The 24,404-nt window shown below is 39.6% G+C and overlaps 1 protein-coding gene across 1 annotated transcript in view; it reads right to left on the reverse strand.

Annotated features, from left to right (window-relative positions):
- Positions 1-21,289, reverse strand: part of TPH2 (tryptophan hydroxylase 2) — a gene marked incomplete at its 5' end in the record, with an annotated part of 47,921 nt that extends 26,632 nt beyond the window's left edge. Inside the window, 7 exons of the mRNA XM_010175318.1 lie at positions 1,873-1,999; positions 7,482-7,617; positions 9,377-9,573; positions 14,874-14,941; positions 18,561-18,661; positions 18,770-18,953; positions 21,137-21,289. Coding sequence (XP_010173620.1) covers positions 1,873-1,999; positions 7,482-7,617; positions 9,377-9,573; positions 14,874-14,941; positions 18,561-18,661; positions 18,770-18,953; positions 21,137-21,289 — 966 coding nt within the window. The remainder of the gene's footprint in view (positions 1-1,872; positions 2,000-7,481; positions 7,618-9,376; positions 9,574-14,873; positions 14,942-18,560; positions 18,662-18,769; positions 18,954-21,136) is intronic.
- Positions 21,290-24,404: the final 3,115 nt, after the last annotated feature.

Consider the following 24,404-nt stretch of genomic DNA (forward strand, 5'->3'; position numbering starts at 1 on the left):
ACACCACTTGGGTTTCCTTAAGTCTCTCTCTAAATGTCTCTTCCACCTGAAAAAGCTATTTCCAGCACAGGAGGAGAAATCAACTTTGACTCAGATATAAAATTCTCAGTGTGATAAGGGAAACTGATTCAGCTGTCTTCTTTTATTTTTGGCTTTGTGATTCAGCAGCTCATTGTGTTGGATGACACAGTCAGTCACAACTGGGAACTTCTGTGAGGGGGAGGAGTAAAAGCATTTATATAAATTCAGACATCACTTTATATTAACATCTCTTCCGAAACAGGTCAGTCCCCACACTATCCTCTGCAATAGGTCCCTGTCAGCCAAGGTTACTTTGGGGTGAAAGACTTGGACATACTGTTTTCCTCAAAGTACCTACAGTGACAGCCAGTTAGGTAGTTTCTCTTAAGGCTGCAGGTCGTGACAAGGTAGGTCTGCTTCCTACCAAGCCCCTTCCTAGCAAATGTGCAAACAGACACGCAACTTTCGTGATTCCTCCATACAAAAAACCAGTTTCTTCTCAGCAGACAGCCACTAGGAAACCCAAAAACACACCCCAAAGCATGTGAGAGGAACTGGCCATAAGCAAGATATCTAGCTACACTTAGTGAGGCCAGTTTGATTAAATTAATTGAGTGGCCTTGTCTGGAGGGATACAGGATTAAAAACAAATGGGTACAAACACCTTTTTCAGTAGATGGGATTCTAAGCTAGTGCATCAAAACTATTACAGTTTAATTGAATGTCATTTGAATCTACCTTCAACACTGTGTCCAAGTTATTTCCAGTCCTTTAAAACCCCCACAGAACTTCTCATGTAGAAAAACAGTAGCATGCTGGATACGTAACCAATTCTTTTGCTAGATCTCACAGAATTTTTCATGGGATAAAATATTTAAATATGGAGTTGTTTTTTAATACAATATAGTTCATTAAATTATTTGCAGCGTTAGTTTTAACGGGATCCACAAAAGGAAGCACACAGTAAACAACTGAACGGAGCAAGTGGTGTAGACCAGGAGTCACTAACTTATGTCATAACGCAAAGGGCTGCATACAAGTTATTTGGAAATGGCAATACAGGAGGGCTGACAGGGGGGCTGGAGCTGAGAGCCCTGGCAACTCCACAGGGCCCTTCAGTGCAACCTGAGGGTCCCTCACACAAAGGCCAAAAAGAGTCCAGTTGGGTGGCCAGTAGCATCTAACATCTGTAACACACAACCTCTTCCAGTTCACACTATCTACTGGCATGTGCTTCATTTGATGCAAAATAGAATCCATCTCACAGCCATTGCCTCAGGCACTTGATCTCAGTCTAGATCTACTGCTGCACAGGCTTGGCTTAGTAACTACATATTCTCCAAGAGGAGCAGTAGCAAGGATGCAATGTCATCTCAAAACCCATCACACGCTACATACAATACAGTGAATAGCTGCAAAACAGAACAGTGAGTACAGAAATAGCAGCACTAAGAGCCAAAGTGGCCACCTGTGGAGGAGCTAACAGTGTAGAGCTGAGAGCACACACCAAAATGTTTTGGTTTGTGGGTTTGGGTTGTTTCATTTTGTTTTTCACAAAATTACCTTGCTAACTTGTTTTCAGCACCTTAAAGCACAAAAAACCTACCTCAGCTAGCCCTGAAAACTCATTGTTATTGCACATAAAACGTAAAACTGACTACCTGAAGACTAGTGTGTTCAGCTTTGCTTTTATTAAAAACAATGGAAAAATACCTAAAGCTCCATGATTGTCACATCATAGTCATCTGCAAACTGAAAATGCAGTCAGCGCTAATAAGACAATGCACGCCACTTCATCAGCCAAAGAGGAGGGCAGATGAGAGAGCATGCCACAAAAAGATTTTGACTCACAGTGGCTAATTTCTGAACTTCTTCATCAGATGCTCCCAGTGAAGCAAGTCCTATCTCTTGTGAAAACTGTGCAAACTTGGGATCAGCAAGCAGAGGCACGTGTCCCAAGAGTTCATGGCACGTATCCCTAAGGGAATGGAAATGAAAAAGAGTCATTACAGCAATTAATGCCATAATCATTCTAATTAATTTAATATAAGCCATTTTACATGGGTCTTGCCTCTACTTTAGAAGTCTTACCATGAAATACGTTTTTTACTGTGTATAGTTCTGTAGAAACATGCAGGTTTGCTTCTATTAAATGAGTTATATTTCACAGAATCATAGAATCTCCTGGTTGGAAAAGATGTCTGAGATCATCAAGTCCAACCATACCCCAACCATTTAACCCCATCTGTTCCATGATTTCCACATCATTTCCAGATTGAGTGGGGGGGCCTAATCATTGCTGTCTTCCATGAAGACTGAAGTCCCCAAAGGAAAGCCTGATGTCTTACAAGTACAATTTTCAGCATTTCTCTCCACATGAATCAAGTTCAAAATCCAACATATTCCCTCTTCATCTCCTCCACTCCCCTTTCCACATGTGGGTACAGCTCCACAGCCAAATATTTTGCCACTTGCCACTAGAAATTCAGGGCAATATTTAGAGAGGCTTCTCTGTGCTTAATTTCTCACTTAGTCCTGAGTTCCTACTGCAATTACTGGGTACTCAGTATGTGGTCCACTTTTCAACAAGCAGATTTCAGAAAAAGCAGAGAACTCTAATCGTTTCAGAACGAACTGCTGTCCACACCTGTAAGTGCATTATTAGTCACAACAAAGTGCAGATGTAAGTGTACAAAAAATTGCTAACCAACCTAACGAAAGTGCCCATGCATCATCTATAAAAGCTCTCAAACAATTCAGAAAGTTTTGGTGCATTTGTTCACAGAAAATAATGGACTTGGCAGTAAAGTTCACTTTAAAAATCAGATCTGACATTTCCTTTGCTTTTGTCTCTTCAAAGACATTTCTCTCTTTTTATTTTCTTTTTTTTTTTTCCTAAGCTGTAAACAAATGTTTTAAAGGCAGGGAGAAAACATCAAGTTTTCTGCCTTCTATTCGAAATAATCCAATTTGTCTTTTATAAACTATTTTTGTTTGAAAAGACACTGAACCTGACACTTCAGAAAAATCATGAACAGAAAAACAACCCTCTATATAATTTAAAATCTCCTTACTCAGTACTCTTCACCAAGAAGCCTGTGTCAACTGTGTCTAGGTAGACAGTAGTAGATAGTAGCTTCTGAATGCATGCAAATGAAGATTAGCATTTTTGACATTCCTAGTTTGCCTCACAAAAAGCTTATCAAATATACTTCCAGTATTGGAGGGTTACATACAAATCTCTCTTCTCAGCCCAGATAACCTCACTGACAGATGCTTAGCAACATTTGCCCATGTTATATTCACACTTTTTGGTGAGACAAGCACTGCTCTGAAATTGTGCATGACAAGTTTGAGCCAATTTCATATATGAATAATTCATTCAACCATAGAGAGGAATTACCAGATCTCATTTCTCTTTCTTCCTAGACATATGTATTTCCCAAAGAAGCAGTGGAAGTAAACAAATACTCTTGTGCTTGACATGATAAAATAAACATGGTCCATGGACACTGACTAGAGATTCAGTTGTAGCAATATAGGCTGAGTGCTCAAGTTTACTGTGTGCCAGTATTTTTAGTCAACACCCATGAAACATGTTTGGTATGTACAGCTGGCCAGGAACAGTACCAGACGTCATACTTGCATAAGGAAAATTGTTTGCATTTGTTTTCCACTGCCTGGTAAATCCTGTCCTTCCTCCTGAAAGTAAGATCTTTCCTCCCTTGATTCTACATCATTTCACATCCTTTCAAAGCTGGGAAATTCCCGATTGCTTCAAAAGGTGTTGATAAGAGGGCTTCTCTTCTATCATCTCCACACCCCTTTGGTGATGCTCTAAGTCTTGCAAGAAGATCAAAGTTCCCTACCACAAGGCCTGTAGCTTAGATAGCACGCCCTTCCTCACTGGTGCTCGGACTTGAAAAATTGGCTGGCTCTTCATGGTATCCATCTCTTTGCTCAGGAAATGGTTTGCATCACTTAAGTGGATAATCATCAAAGGTTAATGACCCTTCTTTAATTAATTCAAGAAGGGTCATCACAACAATTCCTTCTGTCATCTCCTGCAAGATTTAGCTTGCTAACGATACAAGGGACACCAGGGAAATGGAGTTTGCAGTCTGACAGATGCATCCAGAGAACTGTCAGTACCGAACAACTCACTGGAGGAACCTGACTCCTCCAACCATCACCTTCCAACACAGAAATGGCCACAACGCCCATTCTCTGGAAGTACAGAGCTCTAACTCCAGTTCTCATCTTCACTGGAGAAATCAACACTGATTGTTCAGCACTTCACCTATGCACCAGTCCAGATATGTTTAACTTCATATCAGTAGTCCAAATAACAAGAGCAAAGAAGATACCGTGGTACTAGCTTCAAGTTCCTGGCTCCAGGTAAGCACGCTTGTATCCAGGCAGGCTTCTAGAGCAGCATCGCTACTATTGGTACCTGAGCGAGTGTCTGCATCTCTGTTTTCCTGTGCTGAAGTCACAACTCCCAGAAACAAATAACCTAAGACATGTTGTTCCTAGTTATGCACTGTAACACAGGCTCTTTGTGTCACTTCCACCCTTGCAGACAAAATGAGAAAGGACAAAGCCTATTCCCAGTAACTTGTCTCTCTTGACAAGGGGAGGAGGATGAGGAGGCAGAAGATATTTCTTTAATGCCTTTAGCTTGTAGATTCTTCCATTAAAACGACGCAAATTAGTATTTTGAATGTGCAGTTACAAAGAGGAGACCTTGAAACAAAAAGCATATGAACAAAAAACAAAACAAACAAAAAATCTTCCAGGCCAAACCAGGAACCAGCATGGGATTGTCACTGGAGTCGCTCAGATTTCCCTGCCAGTCTGGCCCTTTGTAGATAGTCTAAACAATATAATTCTTCCCTTAACTACCAAGGCTTGATCCTTTTGTTTTGTTTTATTCAGAAAATAATTAAGTTCCTTTAATTTATTCACACACATTGCTCAGAGAAAATAAGATTTTTGTAATGCACGTTTCACAGCAAAAGATTTTTCTTAGAGTAAATTAGTTAGCAGAGCAGAGGAAATCTATATAGCTCTCTGAATGTAGTAGAAACATAATGAAACTCGGGAAGAAATGTTTTAAAATGCATATAGTAGCGATACAGATCAAACCAAATGAACTCTCTAATTTGTATCTAGCTCTATACCCGAGTGTTAAATCTGATGGAAAGCCCACTGAAGTCAAAGGGAGTCTTTTTACCAGGTTTATATCATTGAAATGCAACATTTACCAAGCCAGGGACCTGCAGCAAACCTCGTTATGGCCCCATATATCAACCAGCAGATCTCGGGGCACTGCAGCTACTGCAGAAGATGAAGAGCTGTCCCCACTTGAGTCAATTTAGTTTTACCACTGATTTCAAAAAAAGCCAGAATTTCCCTCTAGATTTTTTTGATAAAACTTACTATATGTTCTTATCTTATGAAAAAAATTAAACACATTTAAAAAGGGATTTTCAAAATTTTCCTATGGAGTTCCTGATAGTCAGTACACATTATTTCATTTATGTGAACAAGTAGGTCTGCAAGAAGAGAGTAACATCATTAGAAAATGACAACTTAATTCCTCTGTTATTCATATTTAGAGGTATTAAGACAATAACCTGGATTTTTAAGCTCAGCCCAAATAAGGAATGAAAATCTTCATTCTAACTGAACTATTATTACTACACAGTGACTTTCCAGACACCATGACCAGGAAGGCTACAAAAAAAGTAGTTGCTGTTACTACTAAGGATCAGTTATGATGCACTGCATAATTCTGAATGGAAGCAGCACCCTGAAAACTACAGGGGTCTTGAATATACAAATCAATGAACCAGAGAACAACAGCAAAAGCGTAGATGCACTTAATTGTTACCTGAAAGATGTTCCTTCCCTTGTTTCTGTTGGAGTTATGTAGCTAAATCCCCTATCAATAGATGAAAATGTTCTTCTAGTTAGTATTAAGTTAATATATGTCATCATCCTTTTGCTGAATATTGGCAGGTGCTGCAATTTGAGACACTGGCTTCCCACAGTAGAGGAAATAATTGGTGCAAAACCTGGTACTCCCTAAGTGTAATTTTTTTTCTTGAAATATCTACAGATATTTTCAGATAGACCAGAGAGGTCCAGCATCACATATCCAAGCCCTTATATCAGGATTTTACATTGTAGCCATTTGCCTACCAATTTAAGAGATTAAAATTCTAATTATGGAGGTTACAGAAGTGAGTTAATTCCTTCAGGGCTTATCACCTCTTTCCCAAAAGAAACATACACACAAAACTAGCCTCACAGCATTTCAGCAAATACTTTGCCCAGTTCACACCCCAAGGAAAACAGTAAGTGGATAAGTGTGTAACAGCACCACCTGGTGACTCCTGAGAGAATAATGTTAGAGCATTTTTAGATACAGCTTAATTCGCAATTCCATTAATCCTTTTATAGCCAAAAATATTACTCCATGATTTTGGCAGTCTATTAATGAAATCAAAGTTAGGCATAGGTCCAAATTTTTACAGGACTGGGGCTGAATATATATGTATGAACCCATTGTGTAAATATTGGCAAAAATAAAATAACCTCAAATAGTCCAAGCTGACTAAACAACAGCTACAGTTTCCTGCTAACCGTCTGATGACCAATTCACTGTAAAAACATCATTCCTGTGGTTACAAGATCAGTGGATGCCTTTGGCAAAACACCTCCATATTATCTGACATGTATTGTTCTGTTATTACTGCACAGAGCACACCATATTCAATACCAGACAAGAACTACAGTCACTTTGCCCCTTTTTTTCCCCCCTACTTTTCATCAAGAGACCAAATGGTACAATATTTCACCTAAACTCACAATATTCTGTTTTGGAAAAGCTGCAATGCTGTCCCATGAAAGTCATAATTAAAGTGTCTCTTATTTCTAAACATGTTCCCTATAACGGGCTTCATATCTAATATCCCCTCCCTGGGTGACAGAATACTGCCTGCCTTCCTTGCACTGTGCTACAGGAGAGAAATGCAGTACAGTTGTGGAGTCTGGCTCAAATAAATAGGGATACAAGAAGACCAAACTGTAATTCTAAAAGCAATTTTTTTCAGGGGGTTCAGGGCTTTTTTTCAACTTCTTTCCTTAGTTGTCCAACACAAAATAAAATTTTAGACACTTTTTCAAAATGTTTAGTTGAAAACTCCATTTTTCACTGAAATATAATCCAGATAGAATTTTTTGACCCACCATATAAATAAGCCAGTTATTTAAGATCCTTGTAAAAAGTCTAAAAGAAGCCTTTGAATTAAATTATAGTTCACCAATGTGAAGGGTTTTGTCATCAATGGTGTAAGCAGATTTTTACATTTGTAGGAAGGCGAATTCAATTGAGTCTTTTAAGAATCTAGTGAGCATATTTTTTCATTGCTAAAGCAAATGCAGCAACTTACGGTTCTGGTGTGTAGAGAGGGTCTGAGCCATGTCGTATGTACTGAGTACAGTGAAAAACTCTATATGCCAAGCCAGCCAAAAAATCTCGGGGAGACAGGTATCCAGCAACTGGTCTCACTGTGAAGCCAGACCTTTCTGTAAGTGAAGGAGATAATAAAAGACCATATTATATATATATATATATCACTGTATCAATTTCTGAGGATAGGTAATGATCTCTTGGTTATCCTATTCTACCAGAAGCATGACACAGAGAATCTTGGCTGAAGAACACCATACATCATTTTCACTTATTATGTACAAGAACTACTTAGGATTGCTAGCACATGTTTAATGAAAACAGCTTGAGAAAGAAAAGATGGTAAGGTACTCTAAGTGATGTTCTCAAATCACAGAGTATCTTATTTTTATGCCTGGTATTAAATGGGAGAGAAGTTTCCAAAACAGAAGATTACTTCCGTAAAATATTAAAAACTAACAGAACAGAATAGAGTTAAATGAAATCTGTCCTTATTTTTACAGATAAAATACCGTTTGTGGCGGTAAAATACTGACTTTCACAGTTGAGGTCCTCATCTAAATACTTAACAAAGTATTCCTTTGTCAGATTAGTCCCAGTGGGGAATAATTTCAGACTCAGTGACTTTGAAAAGCACATTTATCTCACAAATTCATTCTTTACTCTTTCCAAGTGTTTATAGGAGAATGTTACAAGTTTTCCTTCAACAGACACTACTATTGCTGTATTTAGGCTGAAAAAAATATTCCTGAAATAAGTGTGAGGTTTTGAGTTTCTAGTTAGGGAGAAAGAACCTGTACACTTTGGCATCATTCCTTGGAGACCATAATGCAATATATGAGAGAGTCAGAAGGACACAAATTCAAAGAGTGATGAGTCAGTTATTACTAAATGCAGGTGTTCACAAAGAGCTATGGATGACACAGGGACTAAGGGAAAGTAATCTTTTCATTACAAATTTTGTATTTAGCTTAGCTAAAGATTTTCCATACATATTTGGGAGAAAATGCTTTGCTGATTTTTCTCATAACACTTAACAGCACATAACATTTTTTTTACAAACACCAGTCTTTATAATATTTTAGTTCCTGAGCTCCTGGAGCTCCTGAGCAAGAGGATTAAGGAACAAGTATATGTATCTGAAGGGATCCTTGAGGAGAAATTAAAATCTTAAATGAACACTTCAGTGGCTTTTCCTCTAGAGTTAAAAACAGCAGGTTCATGTCCACCACTTCTTCTCTTTGGGATTAAAAATAAGGGTATTTTCAAACTTAAATATGTAATATACTGATCCTTTAAAAAATAACATGAAAGAAAAGTACCAGATCACCTATGAAGTCCTGTTGATTTTTTCAACATACAAATATAATGACCAGTTTCATGAGGTCTTGGGCACTGAGGAAAGCCTCATATTCATCAGGCTGTACAACAATGTGTGAAACCTGTTCCCCTCTTTAAATTCAGTTATCTTGGCATTTGATTCCCTCTTTTACCTGCCTGGATACTTGAGGGATGCCCACTGCGGTTATTAGAACGAACTCCCACTGTGTGGCAATGAGAAGAGCGTAGCTATCTCTGCTCTTTCTTTTCATTGTACTGAAGGACTTTTTCTCTCTGTGCAAGAAAACATCATGTGATACATGTTCGGCTGTTTAATTCCTCTCAACTTCATACCTGAAAGTACCTACGTAAAACTGCCTTGACTCAACAAACCCTCCACCATGGAGAATGTCAAAACCAGAATGATGCTTCACACTAAACCAAAGTCCACTGACAATGCTGGTCCTTTCATTCAATGTGCTTTGTATTTCATACTAACAGAAAAGAGCGTTTTCATTAAACCATATCTGTTGACAAACCAAATACAAATCTCACCTTTAAGAAAAATAGAAACATCTTCCAACTGAGGCACATTATCCTCTCTGTATCCACAGTACTTGGTCAGCAGAGGAAAGTTTTTTAAATATTCACGACAAGCATGGGTGGGATAGAGTTTACTGAGTTCCCTAAATACCACCCCCCATGTTTTAATTTCTTCAGCTGTGTACTCCACTCTGGGAATGGGCTGACCACTGTAAAAAATAAAATAATACAAAATACATTTGAATACAACCAGATTATAGACAGAATGTGGATGGTAAAATTTCTGTGAAAAGTATTATTTAAATAAAAGCAGACAGAGACTATTAAAAACTATTTTAAAATGACAGCTTGTTGGTTTTTTCTTAGAATTACTTCTTGATGTTAAGTTGTACATGCTACACTAATTTCTTAAGAACTGTATTTCTTATTAAGCAATTAGATTATTTCTTAATCTTTGTACATATCATAGTAGAAAGATGGATGTCTTACACACCATGTTCCTATACCAGAGTAATATTTCTCCATTTATTGCCACTGATGCCTTTGCATGTGATTAGCTGAAGATCCTGATTCAGTCTAACTTGTAGATTCAGCAAGACCATCAGCAGACTGCATGCTCTATGCATTCTTTAAAATACATAATATTCACACAGCATCATTACCCAACATTTTATAAAGTGAAGATTAGGCAGTTACACAGAGGTTTAGAAATGTGTTGATCCAATTAAAATATATGTATTTATTGTTGAGACTGTTGCTTACATGTGCAGATATGAATGGAACCCCAAATTCATGCAGGACTACATCAAGAGGAAAATCACCTCAGAGCCAACAGCCTAGCATCTAAACTAAGCATCTAAATACATCTCTCTGCTTTTTTTTCCTTCTGCACCATTCCTCTGCCCCCTCCCCCTTACACAAATGTACAGAAATTGCAAAGCAGAAGCCTACCAGGGTACCTGCTAATCTGTCTCTGATATCCCAAGATCTGCCTTGAGTGGTTACAGCTAATTCAAAACTGACTGACAGTGTGAAGAGCTCCTTCCAATTTGCACTGCCTTGTATTTAGCTGTAAGGATTTTCCCATGCCATGGTCATGAGCCATCATCTCGCATTATGAATCCCCCCTCGAAACTTTATAATCTTTCTCTGGATTTAATGTTCACAACCTATAGTATGTAATGTGTGTAGTCTGCCTTCTCCTCAGGTATCCTCTTCCCCTCCCACCCCCACACTGTAACGAAGTACAGATTGGTAAAGGGATTCACAGCATTTCCTTCCACCCCATCAGTCCCGACCTGCCACTGCCCTGCCACTGGGCTGGCAACACGGGCGCTCCCCGCCCAGTGCTATAGCTTCCCCAGTTTTGCAGACTGCAGCCAAACAGGAGCACCAGGCCTGGAGAATCCCAATGCAGCAGGAAAATTGCAGTCCTGGGCTTTTGCTGGGGTTTGGCTCTCCATCCTGGCTGTCACCAGGTTCAGAATCCTGTCTTCACTGTATGAGGTAACATGGAATGAGCCCTCTTGTCATGTACAGTGGCTGCTATGCAGTCCCTGTAAGAGCATCTGCCCTAGGTGCATTTGGGCTGTTCCCTCACCTTTACTGAAAATTTACTATTTAATCCCCTTGCCTTTCACTAAATCAAAGTATTTTGATCCACTGCAGTATTTGTCAGTCAAAGGCTACTTTGTATGAGTACTAATACTTGTTAATGACTCACTGAACATCCAATACAACCCCTAGTTCCCCTTCAGCCACTCTTTTGCAGACGTGACAAGAATTGCAACACATTTAGCGAAGCATTTCTCATCAAGAGAAGCTGCACTGGGTCCGTGCCCATTCTGCAGTCGGGAGTCAGTCCTTCAGGTCTAGTACCTGTCTTCACATTTACACTTCATCAGCCTTAAGCTGCCTGCCAGCTCATGGAAAGCATAACACAGCTACGCTAAATTGTACCATACATGACAGATACAAGCAGGCTGCTACTCCATCCTCCTGGGCTGCCAGAATACGGCGCAATACTCGTCCCTTTTCCTTAAGCCTGAACTCTACTATGGATACTGTCAGCACTGGCCCAGCAAAGAGAAAGAAACATGTGCACCAGTAGAAAAACTCAGGTTTCTATTTAGCGTGTCACTAGAGAGGTATAAACACAATCAAATATCTGAAGCTTGCTCACTGCCCACTAAAAGGTTTATAACTTCATTATTATTTCAGTTAATTAATTAGTACTGCAGTGAGGTTCACTGAACATTAATTCCTTATTAGGATTTATGCCTAGGAGCACTGATCTTATTTCCAACTGATCATGATATTGCTTTGTTTATCAAGAGGATCAAGGCAGCCAGACTTGAGGGAGGACCTGTGCCTTTCTCACTCAGCTCTGCAAATCTCATTTTTCTCACCCTCTTATTTCAACAAGCAACACCCACCTTGCGTTCAAACATTGCCATAAATCATGGGAATAGCTAGCCTGCACAGCCAGTTTTCTTGTAGTTGAGTAAGATGACTCTACAAGCTAACCTATCCTGAATTTTTATTTCCCCTTATTAAAATAGGGTCTTTCCACTTTGCCATGGTCATGAGCTATCAACTCATATTATGAATTCCCTCTTAAACCTCTGTTTTTTTCTTCAGATTTAATTTTCTCAACACTTTTGCAATCCCTAATCAGTCTCAAAGGACTAATTAGCAAGATTAACACATTTTCACTGTCTTTAGGATAGAAGCTAAGTGAAGGAGGGAAGAAATATTTTTTTGGTCCATTTATTTAATACAGCTGATTTTCACTGTTGTGCACTATTAACATCTTTCCCTTTAACACTAAGCAGCAGCAAATATGTGCTCCTCCAAGTTCACTATTTAGTGTTTTTCTTTCTCTCTTCACTACAGAGGCCTCTTTATGTTCAAGCAAAATAGAGCATCCATCACTACTGTACCAACTCATAAAGCAAATGCTGATCTGAGATTTTCAACTCAAAAATTTCTGACAGAGCCAGTTCCTTGCAGCCAAATCTCTTCACTGTTTTTTTAAAGAAACAAGATTTTTGTTTGTTTGTTTGTTTATTTTTTTACACTGGAAAATGAAAAGTAGAAATGCATCAAACCCCAGTAAATTATTAGGAAGGTCACTTTCCTGGAAGACACTGAGACGTTCAAAACAACGCTTTGAAATTTATCCCTGAGGGAAGCAGTCCTTACTACAGAGCTGTTCTTTTTGTATAAATAAGTAAATAGTCATTAGACCACAGAAGAGAGTGTGATGAGACTGCAATGTAGTGTTGGGACACCTATATTAATTCTGAGCTCCCCAGCATGAGTAGCAGATACAGCTTAGCTGTAGCAGCATGGAGTCCTCCCTGAGCTGATGTGCCTTTCCTCCGCGTGGCTTAGGCTGAGCTGCAAGATGCTGAGGGTAAATGTCTCCCTGGGGTGTCTCTACAGGCATACCTGGAGAGAGGCTGACTGTACAGCCCAGTAGATAGGGCACATCTCTGGAGTTACGATAAACACTGCCACAGACCTGAAGAGTATGAAGGAGATTTTGCCACATCTTAGGTAATTGCCCTAATCACTGGTCTCTCAGATGTTTTGTGGTCTCTGGCTAAAAATATATGAAGTATCTTATTTTCTCTCTGCTGATAATAATAGGAAGAATGAAATCTTTTAAAGGTTTGAAAAGATCAGTGAGACAAAGGAATCTTTCTAGGTAGTTTTGCTGAAGTACAAGATCTGGACCCCAAATAACCTCTGTTTGGGTTGTTTGATTTTTGTAACGTGCCTGCAGAAATGGTTCTTGACCCTTCAAAATCTAAAGAAGGAAAAGATTTTTTTTCCTTTCTTTTATCTGTTTTTCTGGGAATATGCAGGATTACTGTATGTAATTTCTGTGAAAAGACATTTCTCACTGGTTTCAGGTAGGAAACAAAAAACTTTGTAACAGAACACCAACCACTGCTTAGTGAGCCAGCAGCATGATCTTTCCAGCACTTAGGCAGCTGAGAGGGAGAGGGGAGGAAGGTATTTCCAGCAATTTAGCAGCTGTGAAATGCACAGCACTACCGTTACTGTCATGGGTAAATGGAGAACTATCTGACTTACTGAAAGAGCTCTAGGAGTACATACAGCCTGCCCTCATCCACAGGTACCTGCTTGACATTTCCCACTGCAATAAATGCTAGGCAAGAAGAACTAACTCTATAGCAAACACTAAACTGGGAAAAAAAAAAAAAAAAAAAAAAAGATAATAAATCAATCAGCTGTAAACAAACAAACAATCTCAATTTACATTTGAAAGCTGACTAAATTTAGGACTTACCTGGTCAGCCTACAAGCTTCTAGACCAACCAACACCCTGCCCCCAGCAGGCAGCAGCTCAGTGTGCTGGATGAATGTCAGGAGCACCCAGCTAAACAAATGCCACCGTGGGCAGAAAAAGGGGAACCAACACTAGCACTTACGCATTTATTATATTGGTAATAGCTTAATGACAGGAATGGGACAAAAGTAAAGGAGAAATACAATCAGGATTATGTGGTCACAAAGCAGAGTTAATCCTCCTGTTCTCCCAGCCTTCTGCAGCCTTACATTAAAAATAAAAGAATAGAACTGAAAAACCTTCAAAAATCCATTTTTTAATTGCTTCCTGACAGGATGTGCCTTCTATGAAGCAGGGGGAAAATTGTTGTGTTTTATATTCTTTAAACAACATAGGTAGAAACCTCAAAGGAGAAAAATGAAAAACCTGAAAAAGTGCATTAAAATGGAAAAGAACATGAAATTATTATGTTCTTTCCCTTGAGAAGGAGGGCTTAGGCCTGTTGCAAATAAAACCTAGAGTATGATTAGAATTAGCTGAATGCTTCTGTGACAAGAAAATTGCAACATAGTAAGTATCTGTAGGTGCACAGAAAGTTTCCTGACTTCCAGGGATGGTAGCAAATTGAAAATACTGACTTGACATGGGGCGGGGGGGGAAGCCAACAAAATGAGAAAACACATGCAGTGTATTTGTGCACAGACACTAGGTGCACTAACTACAGAGAAATCCACTGACTGAATTCTGAGAAATTTAGAGTTGTGATGGCAAAATTGATAAATGGCATTTTGCAGCATCCAGTACAGTAACCGCATGAAAAGAAAGTAATGATTTCAGGTTTTAGTGATCTCATCTAACTACGTTGGGAGACTAGATATATGTGATTCAGCAGTGCATCTTCCTGTCATTAAGATATGCAAGCATCTGTAAAAGCATTTCCTAAATTTAAGCAGCTATGAGTAAAATGCTGAAGAGGTAGTGCTTACTTTTCAAATGCTTTACTTGCCTGTATCTGTACCAAAAATGTAATGGGATTTCAAGCATTAGGTTGGTCACATTTAGCTTACACTAAGCTAGTCAAAGTTTAAAGGATGACTTTGTCTACTGTTAAACTTCATCCTACAAAATTAAGTAGACCATGAATTCTAACTAGTCAGCAGCATGGGGAAGAATTATGCCAGTACTTACTATTTATAGCTCATGGCAACATCCACAAAGTACTTTCTTCTCTGTCGATAGACATTGTCTTTAAATCCCTGAAGCAAGGAAGAAGAGAGAAATTTACAATAAGGACAGAAAAGTAGCTGTAAGAATCATAAAATAAATCATTAAAGTGTTTATTTAGTACCTAATTATATTGTATTTTGATTAACACTATCTATTGGACTGCAAGAGAAGATAAGGATTTCTTCACTTTTTTCCCCACCAAAGTCCCACAAGAGTTTTTTCAAGACAGGTTTGTGCAAAGGTACAGTCATTCATCCAAGATGTTGAAAAAAGGAAACTTCTTCCTCATCATTTTGTCTCACTCAGATTTTCCTTAATCTGAACCGAGATCTACACCCAGGTATAAAGCAGAATAATTGACCTACCCTTAAGGTATTTTTCTTCACTAGAAGAATCAAGCACCCAGAGCTCATAGGCAACTCATTTTGAAGACGCTACTTCAGCAGTCGCCATCTTAACCAACACATTAGAGACCAAACCATCAACCTCAAGCAGCAAATACGCATATTGCTGCAATTTGAGTTACAAAGGAAAGGCTCATGGGCTACACTAGGCTCATACTTTTTCACAGAATCATACAATGGTTTGGGCTGGAAGGGACCCTAAAGACCATCTAGTTCCAACCCCCCTGCCATCAGCAGGGACACCTTCCACTAGACCAGGTTGCTCAAAGCCTCATCCAACCTGGCCTTGAACACTTCCAGGAAGGGGGCATCCACAGCTTCCGTGGGCAACCTGTTCCAGTCTTGCACATTAAGTGCAAGTTGTGTAACTGTATAACACATACACACCATCCAGCTACAGCCCTTTGAGCTATTCTGAACTAAAACAAGATCTCGTAAATACCTACAAAACATGTAGACACTTCAGGTTTTGGACTACAAAAAGAGCTACCTATTTTCAAGGCAGGATTGCCAACCTCTTGAAGATGAAAGGTGTAAAGAGTTATCTAAGTTTCCCAGTTAGTAGCCCAGAAACTGCATTTAAGTTTCCCCTAGTCAGAATTGAAAAGTAAAATGCATTTTTTCCTCCACTGCTCACATACACAAACACAAATCACTGAAGGGAATGAAAAGATAAGGTTGTTTGATTTGAAATATTTGTATGAGATTCCAGAAAACTTAGAAAGCATTTTACTGCCCCACAGCCAAAGCTGCGCTGTTGCAGCAGAGTAAGGGAGTATGTCAAAGGACTGCAGAAAACCTTAAAGCCTCCACTCCTACACAGAAAAGTTTTTAACCTTCAAAAAGTTGCTGCAATCTGGGGGAGTCTCCTTGTCTGCTTAATATCTTTTGACAAAAGCATTGAGTTACTAAGCTGCAGACTGTTCAAAAGCCAGAAGGGGATGGAAGACAGCACAGGGGATTTAAAACCCTGTCACGTGTAGTAAAACGGAGACTGAAACCATTAGCCAGTATGAAGTGGTTAGGGCTATGCTGCTGAAGTGGTGCCGTGCTGCTGCTGTAATAGGGCAATTCTCTTCAGTCCTCTGGCACCTACACGTCAGTGCTAAGGAACAAGGCAGGCACCAGAAGTGGCCTTTGAAAGGCCAGTCACAGATTTTACAGGTTGTTTCCCTCTATCTCTAATACGTAGCATGCTGCATAGGCTAACAAATGGTGTGTAAATTACGTTTATAAGAGTCACCCCAAGTGTAAAATATATATTCATATAATGCAAATGTCTTTTTTCATTGTCTGTAAAACTGAAAGCAGATTTTCATCAGAGCACTCAAGTATTTAATGAAGGCACCAGCTCAGAACATAAAACAGTATCAAATGGCTTGTCACAGTCATCGACTCAAGGCTAGAATGAGCTGCCACTAAGGCCTCTGTTTTAACCAAATTACTGTTAATGGTTTAAGGTAATCAATGGATTTTTCCATTCTAAGAAAATGCAAGGTAAATTCTAGTTTGTCATCTAGAAGAACACGGCAGAAACCAGGATCCAGGAACGCACTCCCAAGCTGTGGGCCTGCAGTGTGGGAAGGGCCCACCCAGAGTAGAGATGGCTGGAAATCAAGAGAGGTGATGATGCTTATTGTGGCTGATTTTGCAGGCAGGTGACACCAGAGACAGTGGAGGTGGGGTGCCAGGGGACATCGTGATGATGTTGTCCTGGTTTTGCTAGGATAGAGTTAAATTTCTTCTTAGTAGTTAGAATAGCTGTGTTTTAGTTTCAGTGCAAGACTTGCTATGAGAAGAACATTGATAAAAGTTCTGATGTTATTAGTCGCTGCTGAAGCTCAAGGCCTGTTTGGCTGGTTCACAGCTGCATTAGGACTGGGAGGGAGAAGCGCAGTGAAAAGCAAAACCCAAAATGGGCGTTTGGATGTGCCAATGAAATATTCCATATCATATCACGTCATGTCAGTATATTAACCAGGGCTGACCAGAAAGGGGGGGGATTCACACGGGTTTTCGCTCGGGCTCACTCTTCCGGGATTGCAGTTTCAGTTCAGGATTGTCGTTCCTCTGGGACCATTATCTGGGAACGGGCCAGGCTTAGTCAGCAGGTGGTGAGCAGTTGCACTGGGTTATCACTCATTTGTATATTTTGTTACTGTTATCATTATCACTACTATTTTAATATTGGGGGGGTTTTTAGTTTTCTTTTTATTTCTATTAAACTGTTCTTATCTCAACCTACAGGCCTCCTTATCCTTGCCCCCCAGTCCTCTCCCCTGTCCCCTGGGGGTGGGGGGGGAAGTGGGTGAACAGCTGTGTTGGCTGCTGGCCAAGGGCTAGCCCAGTGAAACTATCACAGATGTCCATTTGCTTGTGTGTGCAGGAATGAGGGTCTGTGCCTGAGCCCCTGTCACAGCATGGCAGCTGTAGGAGCTGTGGAGCAAACAGGACAGAAGGCAGTGGTCTGAGTGCCATTTCTGCACTGACATAGAGCCCCAAACCCAGGGCCACCAGGAGTACCTGCCTCTTCTCAGCCAAGGCAGTCACCAGGGAGAAGTCCGCACAGGCACTGTAGAACCGTGATACAGCACAGATGCATCACTAGAAAGTTGCCTACACCAAACTGATCTTTCTGCAGTCACTTACAAACTCTTCAGAGCCATCTATCACCATCTTGGACAATACCAACAAAAACGTGTGTGACAAATCAAAAGAGACTATCACCTACAGCTACAGTTTAATCTAATTCTATTACAAGACAGTCTTATGGTCAGTTCATTACCTACTTCCTTTCAGCCAGAAATTTTTAAAAATGAAAGTTTAATCCAGCCTATTTTACTTCAGAGTAGGAATGAATACAACTAGCTAACACCAGTATATTTCAGCAAAGTGGTCCAAAGGTAGAAACTTGGATTTATAACAACTGAGTACATTGTAACACTTCAGAGTTTGGAACCTTTCTATCAACTAGCTAATTAAAAAATAAATAAATGAAAGCAGTATAAAAAGGGGACACAGTTGTTAAAAGAGTGAGTAAGCTTTCTGGAGGATGTCCTTTTTGAGTGTCCTACTACAGAAAAGGAAAATTAATTCACTGAAACTACTAAAGAGAACTAAATTCCCACCTTCTGAAAACTATATGCTCAAAAAAGTACTCAGAATCAGCAGTCAACAGGCTTTTTATTTGACTGGCAAATAACCTGAACAAATTATCTGCAGGACAATTTTATGTTACACTTACGGGGTGATCAGCATCCAGCTCAGATCCATACATCAAAACTCTCTGTGAGCATTTGTCTAATTCAGATATCTTTCTGGGGAACCAAGGGACACAGTCGAGATCTATAGGAGACAGAATGGGAGTTGAATGTACTGGAGTGTAAGACTATGTAGATACCTGTGCAAAACATTTGTCAGTGTCTAAACCAAGCAATACAAAAGCAGCCTTGCCTTCTTCATCAGTCCAGATGTTCTCTGGTGGATTGAGAGATACGATATTAGTTTGAAACTTGAGCAACTGGATTAGTTCATTAAATTCTTTCTTACTGCAGTCACAGTCCACAAAAATTTCCACCTCTGAGTTCCTTCTCTTTGATTTTCGTGATTCAATATGAACCATACTCACGTGTTTCTCCTGTGGAAAGATGAAGTAATGGATTAAATACAGACATACCAGCTAGAAGGGCAGCATTGATGGCGTGTTCCTCAGGAAAGTTCTTCACAGTTATTAAAAGCTGGTTTAATTGAAAGTACTCGCTTTGTACTTACACAATTAGTTAGTGACACTTAACAAATACTGAAGGCAAGAAAATCTGTATACGGAAAGTAAAAATAAAACTATTATATTTAATTAAGTCAACTAATTTAATTTTATCTACCAAGACAATCTCTTACAGAGGATAATATTACATTATAATTTTTTAAAAAGAAAAAAAAAATAATGTAATTTTATATTTACCTTTGCTATAAATACTAAATTCTAATGCAATTTTATTAGATTATGTCCATCTTTAAATAGTTCCTATTAAACTTGTACTACCTCTTAAGAACATGTGAGGAAGAAAGTGTTTGTGAAGATAATTGTACATCAGTCCTCATCTATCTTTCTTGCAGTAATTATCAATAACCTTAAGTGTTAATAGTAATAAAATTAAAATCTAATTAAATTTATTCTCCATTACAATGTCCCCATCAAAACTAAACGATGCAACAAACATGAGTGTGTAAATAGTTCTAGCATGAAAACTTTCCTGTAGGGTATCTCTCCCATCACAACTACTAGTCTGCCAAAGTTGTCATACAATGACAGACAACCACAATGTGTCACGGCTGACCTGGTCTAGTGTTATGATAGCCTTGCTTCAAAACAGGAGGTTGGATTAGATGACTGCTTCAACCAGTACTTCTATTGACTCTGATTTTTCCTTTCTTTACCAAATAGAAACTGTCTGTTACTTTTTACAACTCTCCTTCCACTTACTCAGTGAAGCCAGTAAAACATTTTTTCACTTCCAAATGGGGAGAAGTCTGTGCTTTTAATTCCACCTGCCTGCTGTATTTTGCAGAAATGTCCATTCAGATTAAGGTCCCCTCTGGTACAGCCAACCAGCAGTCTCTGGATATGCACACATAAATCTTTTGCTGGCATGCTCCATAAGGTATGTATATGGTGGGTCTCCTTAGCTGATCCATTCAAATAACAACCCTGCGCTCCGCCTCACGGTATCCAAATAGTTAAGTTACTACATGAATGGGGGTGGTATCACCACAACGTCTTCCAGCTATGTTTTAAGAGACCAGAGTGAGTTATATGCCCGTTCCCAAGTTGATGTGTACCTCCTAGATTTCAGGTACGAACCCATTCAAGTATTTAAGCCAGACCTGCAGTTAAGAATCTTTGGAGAGAAGCTGCATCAAAAACATGACTCCTTCTGCAACTCCTGTCATCTCACTTCTGTCAAACACTCTGGTTCCTGGCAGCCTTCCTTCCGTGGATCTAACTCACCTCTTTTCCTTGGCTGAGGAATCTAAATATCTACATCAGCCCTGGGAATCTGCTCCCAGAGCCAGTTCCTGTGAGTTAGGATTGGCATTGCCCAGTGCTCCCACACTTACACTCCTCTGATGGTTTGGCTTCAGAGGTAGGCTCCAAGCCACGTCCTAACTTTCTCTTCACTGCACCACACAGACTGAACAACTTAAGGCTTTCCTCATACTGTTTTGCTTTAGCTATCCTCAGACATGCTTCCAAGGCCTCTTCGACTTATTAATAAGGCAAGCAGGCCATGTGCAGTACCAGCAGTCTGACCAAAAAACATGGACTGCATGGCAATCTATATGGGAACCAATAATTCACAATTTTCATTCTAGTTAGACACATAAAGCCCTGACCTGCAAGCACTTAAAGGTGAATTAAACTTTATGACCGCACATTGTCCTGCAGCAAGGTTGCCACCACCATCTGACTTGGAGCATGTAGGTCAGATTCTGAACTGCTCTCTGAAAGTGCCTCCTTCCATTGGGGACTGCACAGACAACTTCCGATCTAATTTAGAGTGTTGAGAACGGCACATCAGAAATCTAAAGTGAATGGCGTGAACATCAGCAGCACTGTTAAACTTTATTCCAGAAAACCCTTCACAAGCCCAAAATGCTTTATTGAATGGTCCATAAAATTTTAAGTTACTTTTATTCAATTCTGCAAAGTGTAACTGCACTCCATTTCTTCTGCCACGGTCCATTAGATTTATACCAACAAACAACCTGACCTCAGTAGCCTTCCTCAGTCCAGTCAGCGCAATGATTTGTAAGCCTTACCTGGAAGAGTCGGAGAGCTTTCACCAATCCACCAACTTCATTCTTCAAGGAAAATACCACGGCTGTCTTTCCACCTTCAGAAACAGACTCACCTTTCCCGTTCCCCTTATTCCCTTTCTTTTCCTCATTTTTCCCAGAACTCGATCTGTTTATCTAGAAATGGATAAAGAGCATCATTTCAGATGCAAATAGGCATTTCCCAAAGTTAAGTCTTTTCTGGCAAAGAGAAATTTTTGCTAGAAAATACCTGAATGGAACTCATTCAGGCTTAATTTAAAAGGTAATGCATTTACTTGAAACCAGTATCACAGGTCAAAAGCTGCTGTTCAAGATGACTGTGTAACAGGCCAATCCATTAAAAAAGCTTAACAAAAAGCATGTGAATGTTTGTGATACAAATATGATTATATTATTAGGGCAATGCTATCATTAGTAATGAACATGAAGCAAATGGAGATGGTCTGAATCACTGTAAAACTTGCAGTGATGCTATTCTAACCTGAATATTGCTGCAAAACTGCCGAGATGCTATTCTAACCTGTACCAGTCAATTTACGATGATTTACACAAGTCTGTAGTATTGTGTTAACCATTAAATTTAAAACATAAAGTTTATGTTCTCTGTTGTACCACAATTAATGTTGGCATGTTAAGTCTTTTTTCCTGAGAAAACAAAAACTCTGTTGATTATACAAAGGAGGGCAGAAATACAGGCTTAGACTGTACCTCCCTTAGAAGATGAGCTGGCTGAGGAACTAAAAAAAAATACGGAAGATCACACCATTCTTGGCCACTCCTACATTCTTCTTGCAATTTGGGGGTCAAAGACTGCTTTAAGACAAATTTCAGCCAGCATTTTCCAGGAAATTTAATTTTATCAGCTTAAATCTTGTTGAGGTGCCAACAGTACCGTTTTTATAGACAATTTTTGTAAGATTGACTATGATTTTCAAAAACCAGCCTGCATTTCCCAGTGCTCAGGTTGTGACTCTTCGAGGAATGAAATCTCCAGTGTGCTCCTAACTGCTTTTTCTAAAACAGTATCATGCATAATATAGTCACTAATAAAAAAAGTAAAGACAGAAATTAAGAATCATATACAACTATTTCACAAGGGTTATTTTTTTTCTTTGGTAAACTGTAAAGCAGTATGAAAGGAAAATAATCTGAAAGCAGAAGAAAGTTTTAAATGGGTCTCACAACACTTGATGACAGCCAGGTTAAATGTGTATTCTTATTTTCTCCTTACAAGCAGGTTATCCTATTTGCTGAATGTCTGTGGAGCTGCGCCAATGCACTTTAGCAAAGATTCTCCCTGTGCTTCTTGAAGATTTTATAAGATTTCATCATGCTCTGAGACCCAGCAGAAAATTAGTAAGCTTCACCCTGATTCCTTTTCAAACCTGATTATGTAAAATGATTTTCTTAAAAATGGGCATCACTGACAGCGATGAGGTATGTGCATCACATCCACCTCACTGCATACACGTGGTTCATGTCAAATTGGTTTATTTTTTTTTTACCTGATACTAGTCCACTCTGAAACATCTCCCTCCACTGAACAGAGACAGAGCCCACAGCTCCCAAGTCAGCTCCCACTGGATCTACTGAGATTTTTTTTGAAAGGTCCAAGAATGCACTGAATTAGAAAGAGGGCTAGTTAAAATGCATCACTTACCCAAAAGCCGCTCTTAAAACAGCACAGGTTAAACTGGCCACACTTAAACTACTTACTGGACACGCTAAAGAGTCTCTGTAGTATTTCCTCATCATTTGTTAGACTACACAGAAACGGTCTGAATAAGCAATTATGTTTGCAGAGTAATACATGAAGGGTTTCAAACATGCTTATGTTTTAGTAATTGAGCTTATATGATTCTGCTCTGTAGGAGGTTTGCTCAGGGATAGTTTAGGACAAGGTCACTTTTGTTTTAACTTCAATATTATTTGGGATTTGGCTGAGTGAGCCCTCTTTGCATACATCAAGTACACAACCTCTGCATGAAGTGACAAATATGCTATTTTTATAGCAACCATGAATTTTCACTGTGTGCTGCTTTCTGGAAGCTATATGCTGAGAATCATGTACTCGACAGAGTGTCTGAGAGTCTCAATACCATCGGTTCCTCCGGGAAACAAGAGCACTTGGCACCTTCCAAGACGATCACAGGTTCCCTAATACTCTCAAGCGAGCATTACCTGAAGTGATGACTGAAAGTCTCTCTCAAGCATTTGAAAACTAGATTAGCTAATTGTTATGAGCTCAGTAGAAGAGGCTGTGATATTGCAAAAACTCAAACCTTATCAGCCATCCTCATTAGTATACTTCATAATTAAATAATGACAAGCAGATCAATTTTCCTAATGAAAATTAATTATCTGGAGCAAACACAAGCACTCAGGAAAAGAAATAATCTATAGCAGAACTCAGTGAAAAAAGTAATTCAAATATTAAGACAGTGAAACAAATTTATCCCATTTAATTCAATATTTGCAATAGAAGCAAAGCACATACAAACGGGGATATTTCACATTTTACTATAAAGACAATATGCCAGTTCACAACTGGTACAAACTGGTACATTGTGTTGATTCTACTCAAGTGTCCCGAATCCTCATGTGTTGCAAAATTTTATAGGAGGCAAAGTCTTCATAATCCTAAATATCTCACACATCCAGAGCCAATTACATTATTAGTACCTATTTATTCAACTGCACCTATTCAAATGCATTTACCTGTCAGCATACAGAAGTTTATCCTGTGCTTGCAATCACCCAAGCACCTATTGCACCTGTATCATCATCACCTTACGGAGAACTGTTTCTGCCTCCGGACAGGGCTTCCGAGGGGGCAACTGCACATCCCCGCACCACGCTCCCAGCCTTCTCGCGCCCCTGGAATTGGGCAGAGGCTGGGAAACCTCAAAGCCACCTGCTCAGCAAGGAGAGGGCCGCAGGCAGGTAAGGGCATGCGATTCCCATATTGCCAAAAATGCTTTACATATCGTGCTCTGAAAAGGCCGATTCTGCGGAGCGAGCTCGAGTGCACACACCGTCGGCAGCACTAACGACAGGCTTCCAAAATCCGGTCATTTAAAACCCCGGAACCGGACCGTAACGTTTCTCTGTGATTCCCACCGCACCCCGGTGCGTTCCCGCAGCACGGCGTTCCTTTCCAATGAAACTTTCACGATTGACTGAAGACGCACTTAAGGCGGCGTTTTGCACGGGGACAGCCAAGACTGCACAGTAAGTTTCACCGGCCCCG

The sequence above is a fragment of the Antrostomus carolinensis genome, unplaced genomic scaffold, assembly GCF_000700745.2.
Source record: "Antrostomus carolinensis isolate BGI_N321 unplaced genomic scaffold, ASM70074v2 scaffold10189, whole genome shotgun sequence".
Classification (NCBI taxonomy): Eukaryota; Metazoa; Chordata; class Aves; order Caprimulgiformes; family Caprimulgidae; genus Antrostomus; species Antrostomus carolinensis.